The 16109-nt window shown below is 32.0% G+C and overlaps 2 protein-coding genes across 2 annotated transcripts; both read left to right on the top strand.

Moving 5' to 3' along the window:
* The first annotated feature begins 2440 nt into the window (after positions 1 to 2440).
* Positions 2441 to 3444, top strand: LOC105786092 (WEB family protein At3g51220). The gene has a single exon (XM_012612368.2). The coding sequence runs from the start codon at positions 2523 to 2525 to the stop codon at positions 3222 to 3224; it is 702 nt and encodes a 233-aa protein (XP_012467822.1). The 5' UTR covers positions 2441 to 2522; the 3' UTR covers positions 3225 to 3444.
* A 721-nt stretch (positions 3445 to 4165) lies between these two features.
* On the top strand, positions 4166 to 6799 carry LOC105786093 (nifU-like protein 2, chloroplastic). Its single transcript, XM_012612369.2, has 4 exons — positions 4166 to 4418; positions 4501 to 4612; positions 5058 to 5368; positions 6494 to 6799. Exons 1-4 carry the CDS (start codon positions 4332 to 4334, stop codon positions 6680 to 6682), a joined length of 699 nt encoding a protein of 232 aa, XP_012467823.1. The 5' UTR covers positions 4166 to 4331; the 3' UTR covers positions 6683 to 6799.
* Positions 6800 to 16109: the final 9310 nt, after the last annotated feature.

The following is a 16109-nucleotide window of genomic DNA, read 5'->3' as shown; positions in this document are numbered from 1 at the left end:
CTTGAACATGAGGCGAATCATGCCATGTTTTATATGAAATGACATTCAACGAAAGTGTTGTTGTTGTTGAGATCAATAGAATGAAAACTAAACTGTGAATGAAATTAGACTATGGGTTGTTGTAGTAATTGTTGGACAAAGTTGAGAATAATTAATGAGTTATAAAATCGAGTAAAAAAATTGCTTCGATTATTAGTCGATGAGCGCTAGGCACATTTTCTTCGAACATCCCAACTGTGGCTTTCACAATTACTACTTCGGTTGAGTCGATGAGCGCTGGGTGCGAATTGTTTATGTCGAATGTACCGATATAGAATTACTTTGACTATAGGTTGATGAGTGTTGGGCACATTAACCATTGGACATACCGACGAGTGCTAGGCACAATTATTGCTTCGGATGAACCGATGAACGCTGGGCGCAATTTGTTTAGTTCAGGACGTATCGATGAGGCACTAGGTGCCGAATTGTAGTATTAGTAGGATCCGTAAATTAGTTCGAATCCGAGTTATGTATTAGCGAACATAAATGTTGAATAGGAAGAGTGGTTTGATTCAAATTGGTAATGTAATATGATATGACGAAATGAGACAAAATCAAATAAGGTTACATACTTTGTTAGCATAAAGTGTTAATAAGTTCGTTAAAATAGATTGGTTAGTTAAAATATCAAATTTGGTTTATTTGGGATGCATGTGTATATTAATGTATTGGATAAACTTTGACATGAAACATACTTGAATTGGTCTAAGAAAGAAACAAATCAACTGAGTCCAATCATCTAAATTTCATGCTATATTGAGTGAGTTATAGTAATACTATTGGAATTATTCATCGTAAGGTTTTGTTTTCATATGCAGGCTAGGTGTATTTTGAGATCTTGTACTTAGAGTTGTTAGCATCCAACCGACAAATATTGGACTCAATAAAGTTCATATATTTTGTTTTGTTTCAAGCTTGCATGTACTTGGTTTTTAGTAAAGTCATTTGGCTATAGTTTTGTATGTGTGACATGAAAAATTTAACTTTTGATTGCAATAACTATAATATTATTAGTCAATTAAATGGTTTTAATGTGATATGCTTAGTTTGTGGTATGTTTCGGAATATCGAACTGTTGAGAATTGACTTGGGAGATGATTTGAATATGGATATATTATGAAATCTAAATTTTGCAGGAAGTTTTTATGTAAAATAAGCAAAAATCCTGCTGATATTTTAAAAAAAAATTACCACTACGTTACCATTTCAATAAAGTGAGATAAAAAAGTAGGTTACCGAAGTAACTAAATGTGACATTTTTTATTCGAATCCTTTAACTAAATCGGATATAAGGTGTCACAAAGAAATCGAAGTTGTGAATTTTAAATCATTACTTTAAAATTGAATAAAATTGAATAAAATTGAATCGAGGTTTTATAAAGTGTTCAATCACTATAATTTCCATGTAAGAATAAAATTGACTATGATAGAGCATTTATAAACCTAATTTGCTATTAGGTAAAAAATGCTTAAAATATTTGAACTTGGTGTGTTCAATAATAAAATATTTTTATCCAATAATGAATGTATAATTATTTAAAACAAAAACAAAAACAAAATATGTATCCTACAATTAAAATATAATTGTTGTTATGCTATAAAAATAACTTTTGTAAACTTGTATAAAAAGTAATTTATTAAACTTAAATCATGTATGTTTGTATGAAAAGTTATAAGATAATTAATAATTGTTTCTAATTACATAGAAATAGAGAGTGAAACAGTGCTTTAATTATACTCAATTCAGTTAAACCCATCAATTATAATAATTATTGAATCATGCTAGAATTATGTAATTACATGATTTTCCAAACATTAAGTTAATTAAGTAATTACAAGAAGTAAGGAAACCTGTTTATTCATAGGGTTGATCGATAATGATCAAAGTTAAAAACTAGTTATACAAAACCTAATTAATTAAGTCGCCAAAAAAGGCTCACAAGTTTCACCATTGTAAGAGGCTCTCCAAATACCTAAACCATACCACACTTGTATACAATTGGCAACAGTAAACCATGTTTTTGTACACAATTGATCTCTATGAACCATACTAGAATTTAGTAGGTGCTTAATCAATCTAGTTGTTCTCAAACAGACAACAATGAATCGCACTTTTGTACTATTAAACCTTTGATTTTCGGGTTGCAGTGTCCTGTTCGAGTTTTGTCATTACAGTACAAGCACCTAAAATTAAGCAGCTGTCTGATAGAGGAAAGATCTCTAAAGCTAATGATGTCTCCCTGATATCCCGCACGTACGCCATTCAACCCTACCCCAGTAGTTGACCAGTCCATTTCCCGCACCTCCAAGGCTTAACCTTCAAAAAACAATCACTACTACGCTCTCTGTGATCTTTTGTAGTAAAAGCAAAGAAATCTCGAACCAACTCATTATCAAATATATCCCCTCCGTTCCACCATAGTCTACACGCAAAGCACACACACGCACGCACGCTTTTTCATTTGATCTCCAGCTTTTCCATGGAAACCCAAGTCCCAAATCCGTCGTCAAAGCCACCCAAAGATTATCGCTCCAACGTCGACACTTCCCGTCCTTTCCGCTCAGTCAAAGAAGCCGTTGCTGTCTTCGGTGAGCGGCTTCTCGTTGGAGAGATATATACTCCAAAGCCTTACACTTACAGTCGCCCTCCTAGCCAAGAGATCACATGGTTTTCACCCAGTCCCCTAAGCCGTAAAGAAGATGACCAGGAGAGTATCCATCATCAAGGGGTTCTTGATACCTTAAAGAAGCTCGAGACTGAGCTGGAGGAAACAAAGGCCGAGTTGAAGCTGCTGAAGGAGAGAGAATCCGAAACCGAAGTTGCGTTGGCTTCACTTAATGCTGAACTTCACAAGAACATGTCAAAGTTGGCTAGAGCTGAGGCGGCGGCAGCTAAAATGGCGGCGGAGACAACAACACCCAGAACTGTGAGTATGGAGATGGGAAATAAATCAGAAGATAGAGCGAGAGAGGAAGAGAGAAGAAAGGAGTTGATGAAAAGAATGGAGAATAACCCAACCTTGTCTCAGATACTGAGTATAGGTGAGAAAGAAGGGTATTTCGGAGGGAAAAGAGAAAGGAAGTTGATGAAGAAGAAACCCATTGTTCCTTTGGTTGGAGATTGGCTTTTCAAGAAGAAAGGCTCCCCCACTACTCTTCACAATCCTCTTTATGCCTCCTGAAATGCATGTTAATTAAACAAGAAAAAAGATCACCATCCATCTCATAAAAATGTCTGTTTTACTTGGGTTTTTTCTTCTTCTTCTCATTTAATGTATTATTATCTTCGTAATTTGGTCGTATAAAGGTAAAAATTATGGGAGTTCATGTGTAACATATGGAGAGAGGGTGTTTGTATTTGTCCAATGTAATTAAAGAAATTTATCAGTGTTTCGTTGTTCAGACTAGCTGCGATTGAATTTTCCTTTTTATTATGGTTAGTTTTGTTTAGACAAAATTTAGAGGCGGTGATTAGTGGTTGTTTATATTGATATGTGGAGAGTTACGAGAATTTGAAAAAGTTATGGTGGAGCTTAGATGAAATTGTAATAGGGAAGGAGAACTTGGGCCATCTTGATGCAAGTGTTATGGGTTATACTTTTAATCTCGCTTCAAATAGACTGTCGTAGAGTAATATTCTTCTAAGGTATTTATAAAAAAATTTGATGAAAACAACTCGAAATGAAAAAAATAAAAAAAAACACAAGAAAATAATATACGCTATATTTGAATAAATATTCTTAATTCAAGAATAAAGCATATAATCAGATGATTGCAAATAGAGGGAGAGATCTCTATTTATAGTTGAGCTCTCAAAATAAGCGACATAGATTATGGTACATCGATGATTAAGATTAGAGTTTATATATAATCGAGAGTTCTAATTGATTTAAACCCTATACAATCTTATCCTTCTAAATTTTACTCTAATTGAGAGTTATATGTGTCTCATGTTGATGCACAAAGATAAGTTTTTAAGAATAGAAATGAATTAATTTATTATTTTTTAATAAAAAATAAAAATATAATAAACACGTTTTTATAATTTTTAATAATTTATTTAATTATAACGAATTAATTTATATTGCACAAAAACAGAGGATTTCAGCCACAATCACCAAATAAATACAAATGCAGATAGATTCCAGGCATAAGCTTGAAAAAGTAGAAATCCAATAGAAACGAAAAGCCCAAGAAAATTTGGAAGTTTAGAAAGGAAAGAGTGATTAATCACAAATCTATTTCATTATTGATTACTATATATTTTGCAAAATTCAGAAAGGAAAGAGATGCAGGCCATAGTTATTATCCCTACATATTGCTGCAACGCCCATCAATCCCCAGAACCCTCCTCTTCTCGTCCCCTAACTACCAAGGTTCCTAACTATCTCTCCATATATTTCCTGAAAATTCAGTTCGAATTTTGTATATTGTAATGATAATTTCCGATTTGCCCAGCCCTCTAGCTACTTTGGCATCCGCGTCTTGCTCGAGAAAGGGCGTAATCCTGCTCGGCGTTGCTCATGGCGTTGTGTGCGGGTCCGATCACCTGCTCTCACGCGCAGGAAAGGTCAGTTTCTTTCGTTTCGATTGGTTTTGTTATAATTTTAGGTTAATATCGAACTCTATTACCTCGGTTTGCTTAGAGACAATTATTTCGTCGCAAGTGCTTAGATGTTGATATTTCAGCTTCGTTGACCTAAAGAGCCTAACAGGAGCTGGCTCTTTTTTGTTTTATCAGTACTCGATTGATTACTATTGCTTTATTTATTCTTCTTCCTCCGAGTTTCTGGTTGATTCTATTAAGATATTATGATAGTTGTTATATTAATTTATCTGCATATGTTGAATGCAAAAGATTCTATCATGTTCATTGCATTGTTCATGAATATTTTTTGAATGGTTAAATCTCCTTTTGATTTATATAGTTTATTCTTCCCATTTTCATTTGAATTGTTGAATGTTGGAACTTATTCTAAATCTGTGGAAGCTTGCTTTGTTTTGAGTCTATGCAGTTGTAAAGGCTGTTGCCACGCCTGATTCAGCCTTAGAATTGCCCCTAACTGCTGCGAATGTTGAGAGCGTGTTGGATGAAGTTCGACCCTATCTGATTGCTGATGGGGGGAATGTGGCATTACATGAGATTGATGGTAATGTTGTGCGGTTGAAGCTCCAAGGAGCATGTGGCTCATGTCCGAGTTCTGTTACGACAATGAAGATGGGTATTGAGAAACGTTTAATGGAAAAGATACCTGAAATTGTTGCAGTGGAGCCTATAACTGATGAAGAAACTGGCCTTGAGCTGAATGAAGAAAATATTGAGAAGGTAATGTCATTGCAGCCTTATTAGCTCTTAAAATGTGTGTTTTATTTCCATCGCTAGCATATAAAGAGGTCTGCCTTTTGCTTTATATTGTTCAGCTAACTAGGAAAAAAGAGATTGAGGGAATTAGCCAAAATTTTGTTTAAATCAATGGAAGCAACAAGATGTGATATAAACCTTGAGGATGTGTGATTTATACTTGGATTTAGACCCTATAGTTCAAGATTTGTTTCAAACCTTTGATGATAACTTTACCATTCTTCTAGCTGAGTAATTATAGAAGATTTTAATACTGAAAAGAAAACAGAACTTGTGACATCTAGACAAGTTTCTCACTTCCAAGGTGTTATAGGTCAAGTGAAACAGTATAATTAAGAAACTTAAGCTCTAATCTGCAGTATTGATTTTAATCCAGTGCAAACCATGTTTGAGTCCTTCCATTAAGTTGCCAAACATGAAAACTATGATTATTTTCTACCTTATTGTAGCATTTAGATCTAACCATCATGGTAAATCATCTCTTTAGATTAAACAATCTAACTACATAAGTCAAATAGTCAACATTTTTTTTCAATTTTGTTGTTTTCTAAATCCAATTAATTTCTAGGGGTTTCCTTTAGATTATTACCCTAGTATTCTTAATCCTTGCAAGATGAGTAGTATAGTTTCTAGTTTTTGGGTAAGCTTTGATGGTCACTTGCTCAAAGTTTAACCCCTTCCCAGAGTACTGCTTGAATTGGGCATATGTCATCTTATCTAAATTACTGTAACCAGGTCTGTGTATGATTTATCTAGTGGTCAACTTATGTTTCCTTTGCTAGTCAAGTCTCAGCAACCTAGCCTTTGTTCCTTTGCGGAATCCAAATTAGATGATTGAATATTTGGATGCATAAGTGCTGTAATGTAGGATTAGTCTAGCGCTTTGCATATTGAGTGCCATGGATTTAGGATGATTGTACAAGATTGTCCTGATGGTTGATTGGCCTGTTTTTGGTATGCATCTCTTGGTTTGTTAGTTTCATTTGGAACTAAATATTTATGTAAAAATATTGTGCATTGCGAATCTTGGTATGCACTTGAAGAAGTTAGGTAGGAATGTTAAGTTTATGAACTTGTATGTGATCCCAGGTACTTGAAGAGATTAGGCCCTACCTGGTGGGGGCAGCGGGTGGATCTCTTGAATTAGTTGCCATTGAGGAGCCAATAGTTAAAGTTAGAATCACGGGTCCTGCAGCAGGGGTCATGACTGTTAGAGTGGCTGTTACTCAAAAATTGCGAGAGAAAATTCCCACCATTGCTGCGGTTCAACTTCTATGATTTAGATTCAAGAATTTCGACTAACAAATAATGCATTTATTGTCAGGCTTGTAAAACTTGTATGAATAATATGAATTCCATTTCTTGGTGTATCTATATCTATACTATTCTTTTTAACTGGCTGACCAACTTAGTTGGGATATTATCCAAAAACTAATTTCGTTTTTCAAAGTTACAACTATTACTACTATGTTTTGGGAAAATGTTTGGTACATTGTTAATAGATTAATAAGTATTCTATATGAATATAGTAAAATATTAAAAATAATATTTAAAGTCAATTTTTTAAGGGTTGGTTTGGATGGGCGGTGCATTTAGTGTAAAAACAGCGGTAGCGGTGAGATTAGATATTATAACGAGAGACAAAAGGTAAGTTAAACGCATCACACCACATCTAAATGCATCCTAAGAGTGTGTGTAGAATAAAAAAACACACTGGTAGTGTACTAAATATTCACTTGTATGCTTTAAATATATTTTTTTGTTTTTTTAGTATAACATTGAAAATAAATAATATTTTATAGGATACTTTTGGATAAAAAACTTTTAAATTTGAGAGATTTTCAAAATACTAGTATTTGTAATTATTTCGTTTTGATAAATAAATTTTTGAAAAATTAAATTACTCAAATATTATACTTTAATTTTTCAAAACTTATAATTTATAATTTAATTTCGGGTATTAATTTTTAAAAAATTACCCCTGCGTGGACAAATTAGATTGCTAACAGTGATGTGTGGCAGTCACCCTGAATAATTATGGTATAGATATAGGTTCTAGAAAGTAGAAAGATTTTGGATACTTTCCTCTGAAGTTGTAGAAAGTAGAAAAAATTTCTACCAAAACAGAAAAAATAGAGTAGAAAAATTAAGCTTCATTAACTAAACGGCTGAGTATAATTGACTTTGTTCGAAGTGGGCGGTCTCCATGTTGCTTTTGATCGTGCAGTCTTTTATCCTCGTTCATTGCTAACGTCATTTGCACCATTCTCTCTGTTTTGAAAATTTGACCCCTCAACGTTACTCACTCCATTCAAATGATTTGAGCAGGACTTTTAGTTTGTAGAACTAATAAAAAGAGCCATTGAAGAAGATCGTGCGATACCGTTAGTAGTCCACGACACGGTCGCGCGGTAGCGTTGGTAAGTCTAAAACGTTCTTTAGTGATACAATTTATATATATTAACTGAAGAACTTAGCGGATAATTAGTGTCACCAACAAATTTAATGGAGCTCTTCTCAAAGAAACTAACTCCAACCGACTGCCTCAAAAGGTTGTCTATCCCAAGCAGGGTATTGACTTCCTTTCCTCAGTTCCATGGTGGTCATGCCGTGAACCTGCTAGTCAGGTACGAAGCAATGGAATGGCCGCTTGTGTGCACCACTCGTACAAAGGGGCGTTATAAGAAACCAGTTATCTCTAGGGGTTGGAGAAGGTTTGTTCTTGGGAACGGCTTGAATGTTGGTGATCATCTTACATTTCACAAGGAGGAAGATGACAATTCAAGTTCCTTGCATTTTAGGGTTGAATTGAAGAAAGCAACCAACCTATCCACGAGTACTACTCCTTGCAAAAGCAAATCAAAATATAGCAAGGAACGAGAGAGACAAGTATTGAATAAGCAGTTTGGTGCCATTGTTACTAATGATCATCGTAAAGGAGACCATAAGTATCTCAAGCACTTTGGCTTATCTGACGGCGACAAGGGTAAACTTGCTAATAGTAACGATCAAGTTAATCTCAGAAATAACTGCAATGAAAAAGAAAAAGCTGTCGTAATACGTGAGCATTGGAATCTTGATCAATCTATACATGGGGATGATATTAATTTAAATTTGAGCTTGGGCAACCAATGTACGTAGGGCTTTAGGGGTTTATAAGTGATGTTTGAGAGAATATAATTAATGGCTTTTTATAAATATTTTATTAAGTGAATGTTCATAAAGATCAAAATATTTTAATAGCGATTAGAAGTATATCTCTACTTCATTTATATTTTTTATGCTTATAAATAGAAACTTTGAAGAAGTTTTCTAAATATTCCTATTGATCAATAAAATATATTCTTTTTTGCTCTCTCATTTTATTTATTATTTATTCTTTGTTTTTATTTTATAGTATGTTATCAGCATGATTCTCTTTTAATTTTTTTTTCCCATAAGTCACAAAAATATCCATAATTTTGCTATTGTCTTTACCTCCTAGAGTTGCTGCTATTTTAATTGAGGTTTGCGCACTATGGATAATCATTAGAGCCTTTAACCACTCAGATCTATTTTACTATGATTTATTTATTATATCATTTTTATTATAATTGGAGACTAATCATGACAACATGAATAAATAGATTTTGATTTGAAATCCACGGATGTTTACGATGGTGATTATGAAATAAAGAATCAATGGAGGCGTTTAGAAGTTTGTCCTACTAGATTTGTTGCATTTCCTGAAATGAATGCAAATATAAAGAAAATAAAATATATAATCATGAGCCACTAAAAGTGGGAACAATGTAATAAATAAGAGAATAATGAGAGTTCTCAAGATAACTCTTCAAAGGGTAAAGATAACTTATATTATCAATTTGATATGACATATTATTGGCCACATATATGGCGTATGACCAAATATTTTGTTTCATTAATATTCTTTGAGGAATGATATGATAATGTAGTAATGAACTCTATCATTATAGATAGAAAATATTTAACTTATTTGGTATGAAACAAACAAATATTATTCCAATATTTGATAGTATAAACTTAGTTGATGACTCTAGAAGAGTTAATATATCAATATCTAAAAAGCACAAAATTTGTGATGGCTAATATAATCAATTTTTTTATATTTGAAGATTATGGCATATTCCTAAAGTGAATATTGTATATAATTGTCTGAAATTATATTTATTTTGTTGACTTAATGACATTATAGACTTCAGTAGTGATTTAGGCATTTCTAGTAATAAATGTCAAAATAGTACTTATGAAAACTAATATCTAAACCATTACTTATGAGAACTAAACTACCTATTTCAACATGAGATTATGTTGATTTACATGTTATACATATCAATCCAATAAATTATAAATACTCCTTATTACAATTAATTTTTGGTCAAGAGCTAAATATTTCTCATCTTTGAATTTTTGTATGTGCATATATGTTCCAATTGCTCATACAACAAAGATGAGTGAATACTCAAAGAAAGTTGAGAATATATATTAATTATGAGTCTTCTTGTATTATCAATATGTTTTAAATGTATTGGAGATTTAGTTATGACATAATTTGTGATTATTATTTTGATTCGATAGTTTTTCCGACATTAGGGAGAAGAGAAATAATAACTTGTAATGAGTTAGGGAGAGTAATTTGAACTAGAAATTCAACAACGATAACTTATTACAAGCTCCAAATATGAAAATTCTCATAAAAGAAAATAATAAATCTAAATGGTCATATAGTGAAGGTGGATGCTCTAGAAGAGACCCAAGACATAACCAATAAGTAAAACTCCAAAATAGATTCAGGTACTTGAAATTGAAGATTAAAATAATGAAAATAAGAAATCTAGATAAGTTATGTCAATTCGAGAAAATGTCGAACCGGTAATAAAAGTGGTCGACAATGGTTTTGCATGCAATATTATTGTTGAAATAATGAAATAAAAGGAGAACTTTTAATAAATCTATTGAGAAATATAGATATGGAATACAATGTTTAAAATAGAAAGATACAACTCAAGTACAATTAATTTTGTGGAGTTTTTAGATCAAGAGTCCAAATATCTAAAGGTATAAAGCTAGTGAAGGTGCAAATAAAGTAATTTTGCAAAGGCGGAATAAAATATGAAGTTTTCATTAAGCCCGACATTGATCATGAAAAAATATTTATTTTGTGGTGGATATAATAACCTTTAAATATATTATTAAACCGATAGTTCATAAAAATTTAACTTATGTCTAATGGTTGTTGTTACAACTTTTTATGAATCATTGTATTGTAAAGTTTATATTAAAATCCTTAAAGGATTTAGAATGCTAGAAGCATATTAAAATTTTCGGAAATTGTTCATTTATCCTATTTGTGTTTTTATAGAAGAATCATGATTGAAGTTTGTTATAATTATTGTTGAAACTCCTGAAGAGATCAAAATATATTTTTCAAAATTTTCTCTTACTCATGACTTTCAAAAGAATGGTGATATAAATGCTTAGCAAATACATTCAAATAGTCATTTGAAAAACTAGTATTCAAAATTGAACACGTAGAATATGAGAAAGTATGTGATGTTTTCATGGGGAGTAAATACGTGTTGTACTCTTTTTCTCTTAACCGAGGTATTGTCCCATTGGATTTTTCTGGTGAAGTTTTTAATGAGGCAACATATTATGCGTATTATAGATATGTGTACTCTTTTTCCTTTATTAGGAATTTTTTCCCATAGGATTTTTTTATCTTATTAAGACTTTAATGAGACACATTATCTACAAATGGACATCTAATGGGAGTTTTATGAATATTTTATTAAGTGGATGTCCATCAAGATCAAGATAAGTTTTGATGTACTTAAATTCTAATAGTAATTAGAAGCAAATCTTTACTTTATTTATACTTATTATGCCTATAAATAAAAATTTTGAAAAAAAATTATAACTATTTCAATTAATTAATAAAATACTTCTCTATTTTCTTGATTTGATTTTGGGGAATGAGGAAATAGTTAGCCGCCAGACTTCGGCATAATAATGAATGGTGAGCGTTATACATCCCTTGACCAAATGGAGATATGGGTCCCCAAATGCCATTTGAGTCTCTCCCAAAACTTTCTACTTCTAAATTTTATCTTCATGTTTTATGAAAATTAAATTGTTAATTGATACTTGGGTTTAATATTTGGGATTATTCAATTAAATTAAAATTTCAGTGTTCATAAAGTAGAAGATAAAATCTTCTTTATAAAGAACCAAGAATTAATAGCAAAATAAACAGCTAAAATGTTTAAACACACACAATTTCTATAAAGAACTCGCAGGCTAGCTGATTAGGATGAAATAACGTGACAGTTATTTAGCTCTCCATATATACGGGTTGTTGAAAGGGCCGACGAACTGGTATTAGAGTTGGATCCACCGGAGGATAAAGAAAACAAAGTCAACGACCTGGAAAGTCTTGGGTATTATGAGGCTTTTTTAGTGCTGACATCCAATGAACTATAATGAATCATCTCCAATCCAAATTAAACATATACCAGTCTAAGCAACCCGTCATGCTGCTGTAGCTCTCTTAACATCCTACCATGGTTTCCACAATGGACCTCGGTGCCAAAGTCAAATCCAAATTCATTTCTTCCGCATGTGGGGCCAAGTTCAAGCTATGCCTTTGGGTACCACTTCTGCAACATGCTTCACTGGTGCCAATGCCAAAGGCCGGGCCAATGAAATTTATTTCTTTCTCTTCTTTGATCATATAGTATGATGAGTGCAGTGGTGGTTCACCACCCATGCACATGGTAATGCCACTGGACTTCATTTCAGTCTTGAATTGAGCTTCGCTACTCCCTTCCTCACTCAAGTCGATACCAAGTACCCTGCACGGTGGTTTGGAAACAACGTGACTAGCGAAAGGGACTGGCGCAGCATCATAAGCTGGCTCCATGAAAGGAGCTCCCTCCTCTTTGATTGGTGCATCGGCGTCCTTAGACAATAGCTTTTTCTCACATTCGAAGTTGGGGACCTTCGTGGGGTATGTGCCACTGCCAGTGGTTCCATTATCAACTCGATGATTCAGAGAAATATCCCTAGATGGCTTGGCTGGTTTCTCCACTTCAACCTTATAGTAAGAAGAGCCCGCTTCATCAATATCATTCACTTTGTACAGCGTGAGTTTATCTCCAACCCTGAAATTGTTGCAAATAACAAATTTTCTCCATCCACCGGAGAAAACCGGTTTCTTGTACCCATTTTTGCGGACAGAGCAGACGATCGGCCACGCCTTTGTCCCATACATAAGGTGAAGTTTCATCGCATAGCTTCCATTAAAATCTGGCAAGGCAGGCAAGATTTTTGCCGGGACTGCCAGCCTTTTTCTGGTATCAGTGTCAGTCAGTAACTTGGAGAAGAGCTTTATTGCTTCAGCCATGGTGTGTGAAAATTCCAGTACTTAATATATAATGGGACGAGATTGTCTGCTCAAGGTCTTGAAATTCCTGGTACAATCAGCTTATATATATATATATAAGGGGTTCACGAGCTCGAGCCGATAAATCAACAATCAAGGAGATAACGCCAAGTGTACTTCATCCAGCAGCCTCTAGTCTCCAGCCCGCCGATTCTTAAAGCTCTGTGAATGTGTGTATATGTGGACTTTAAGCTTTTTCTAATGTTTTTGGTACGTCATGAGACCATTGGGGATTGGCTGGTGGAGCCAAGGATCGGAGTACGTTCACATTGGACGTTAAGAAAATCAAATCCATAAACAGTTCGCCATAAAAATATGCTTTGCCCATGTAAGAATAATAAATAATATCTTCATTTTGCGACTCGTATGAATGATTCTGATTTAGTATTAATTTTTATGCTACCAACTAGCAATTAACTCATTAAATCACATACATAACATCAACATATATAATTATATATTAAAATTTATTTTTAATGTATCATAATATATAATATTTGATACGCTTTTACCCAAAATTTTTTGACATATAAAAAGGTTTAAATATGTCACATATTTTATTTTTTAAATATTTTCCTGGTAGCTAAATATGTTCATAGGTTAAGTATTTTGTTCCACTTAGAGGCGTTCATGGGCCGGGTCGGGTTCAGGCCAAGTTTAACAAAAAAATTTAGGCTCATTTACAAGTCCCGGCCTGCCAGTATTAATTTTTTATATAATTTTTAAATATATAATACCTAAAAGATACTAAAAACATTAAATAAATATTTCTCAACAAATTGAAAATAAATTTTAAAAATATGTATATTTAAATAACACTAAGATAAATGCAACTTAACAAGCAAATGCCTCTAAAATAATAACAAAATTAACAATAAAATAAGTGTTATACAATATCCAAACAATAACAACAAAATAGTGAAATGGTAGCAAAATAGGGAGTAAACAATAAGAAAAAAATTTTAAAACAATAAAAAAATAGCAGATTTTTTTGTCCTTTTGTGAATTCAGGCCGAGCCTGGGCCAAAAATGCCTTACCCGAGGCCCAACCCATTTTTTAAACGGACCTTATTTTTTTACCCAAACTTATTTTTCGAGCCTATACTTTTACCCAAGCCCTCTCACTTTTCAGGCAGACCTTCGGGCCGAGCCTGGTGACCAGACCCATGAACAGATCTAGTTCCACTTAGTTGGCCTGATCCATTTTTGGATTGGACCTGGCTTAAGCTTTTAATGTCAGGTTGCTTTAGGCTTACCTATTTTACTATTTTTTTGTCCTTTTGTGAATTCGGGCCGGACCTGAGCCAAAAATATCTTACCTGAGGTCTGACCCATTTTTTAAACGGACCTTATTTTTTTGTCTAAACTCATTTTTTGAATCTATATTTTGACCCAAATTATCTCACTTTTCAGGCAGACCTTCGGGTCGGGCCGAGTAACTTGACCCATGAACAGATCTATTTTCACTCAGTTGGCCTGATCCATTTTTGGACTGGACTTGGCTTAAGCTTTTAATGTTAGGTTGTTTTAGGCTTACCTATTTTACTATTCAAATTAATAAAAGATGTAGAAATATATAAAAAATTATATTAATATTTAAATATTTAAAATTAAATTTGAATAAAAATATTTTTAATGATTTTTAAACAATAAAACATATCATTTGAGTGGGCTAGACCAACCCAAGCTCGATTCCGGTTTTAATTCTTTTTTGACATTAGATTTCGACTTGATCCATAAATATATAATATCTTAAATAATTTTTCATATACATAATGTAAAATTAATTTAATATAAAACACTTTAACAATTTAATGATGAGTATCTTATTCTCCCTACTTGATATTTATATGAATTAGAAATTAGAGAGAGCATTTTAGAAATTAAAGCATAATGAAAAGAAGGGTTAAGAATGGTAAGGATTAAGATAGGGATGAGCATTCGACCGAATCGAATGAAAATTTTTTTGAGTTAATTAAGTTGATGAATCTGATTTTATCATTCTAACTTGATTTAAATTTTTCTCGAATCGAGTCGAGTGAGATGAAATTTGAATCGAATATATTTGTTTGAGTTAAATTTAAAAAAAAATTACTTTGGGTCCTTATAACCACTATTACCCACCATAATCAAAATTACCCACGGTAATCAAATTTGTTATTAACTTTCATCGCCTCATAATTTATTTATTAATTTTTTATATATGGGTTCGCTTCTTTGCTTGCTCGGTTGCTTCAATTATCTTTTGATTTTTGTCACTATGTATTTTGAAATTAAAAATAAAATAAATGTAACAAAATGTGATTTTTAATAAAAGTTATTCTAAAAATAAAATGTGAAATTGATACCAACATAAAATTTTAACATGATATTTTATGACATCATCAATAATTCAATTTTAACAGAAATTTATAAAGATCCAATAGGATTAAAACAATTCAATAATATAAATAGTGCAAAAATATGAAATTAAATTTAATAATGTAAATAGTAGATATAAATAAAATTATTATTATTTGGGTTTAGGGATTTTTTTTGGGATGATTTTGATTTTTGATTTGGGGTAAAGGGTGAGAAGTAGAAGTTTAGGGAGAAAATAAAAAGTTTTTGAAATTTTGGGAGAGTAAAATTTCGGCGAGAAAGTAAATGGGGGAGTAAAATTTTGGGGGGACAATATTCAAAAAAATTGAGGGGAAAATGAATTTAGTGTAGATTTGAGGAAAAGTGGGAAGGAGTAAAAGTTTTGGAAGAAACTAAAATGGTTTCAGGATTTGAGGTAAAAATGTAAAATATTATAATTTGATATTTAGTTTATTCGAATTTGAAAACTCAACTCAATTTGAACTCGAAATTCAAAAAATAAAATTCGAATTGACTTGAATAAATTTAAAATTTAAAATTTAAATTTTTTCAATCTTTCTAAGTCGAATTGAATTAAAATTTAAAGTGTAACTTTATTCTTGATTTTAGAAAAACGAAATGTCCATTATTTCTAAGGATGAAAAAGAATTTGATAAATTCTAACCCACTCAACCATCTAAAGTTAAAATAAATTAAATTTCGGTATAAACTAATTTTTCATAAAAATTTCGAGTTAAATTGAGTAAATTTAAGTCTTCTCTAATATATCCTTTTTTTTCTAATTTTAAAACTATATTTCATAATTTTATAAGATTATATAAATATATTTAATTTAATTTAATTATAAAATTAAAAAATGAACAAAATAGATCAGAAAATTAA

Source organism: Gossypium raimondii, chromosome 1 (genome assembly GCF_025698545.1).
Source record: "Gossypium raimondii isolate GPD5lz chromosome 1, ASM2569854v1, whole genome shotgun sequence".
NCBI lineage: Eukaryota > Viridiplantae > Streptophyta > Magnoliopsida > Malvales > Malvaceae > Gossypium > Gossypium raimondii.
The sequence above is the reverse complement of the archived record's forward strand: the minus strand, read 5'-3'. Positions and strand labels throughout refer to the sequence as shown.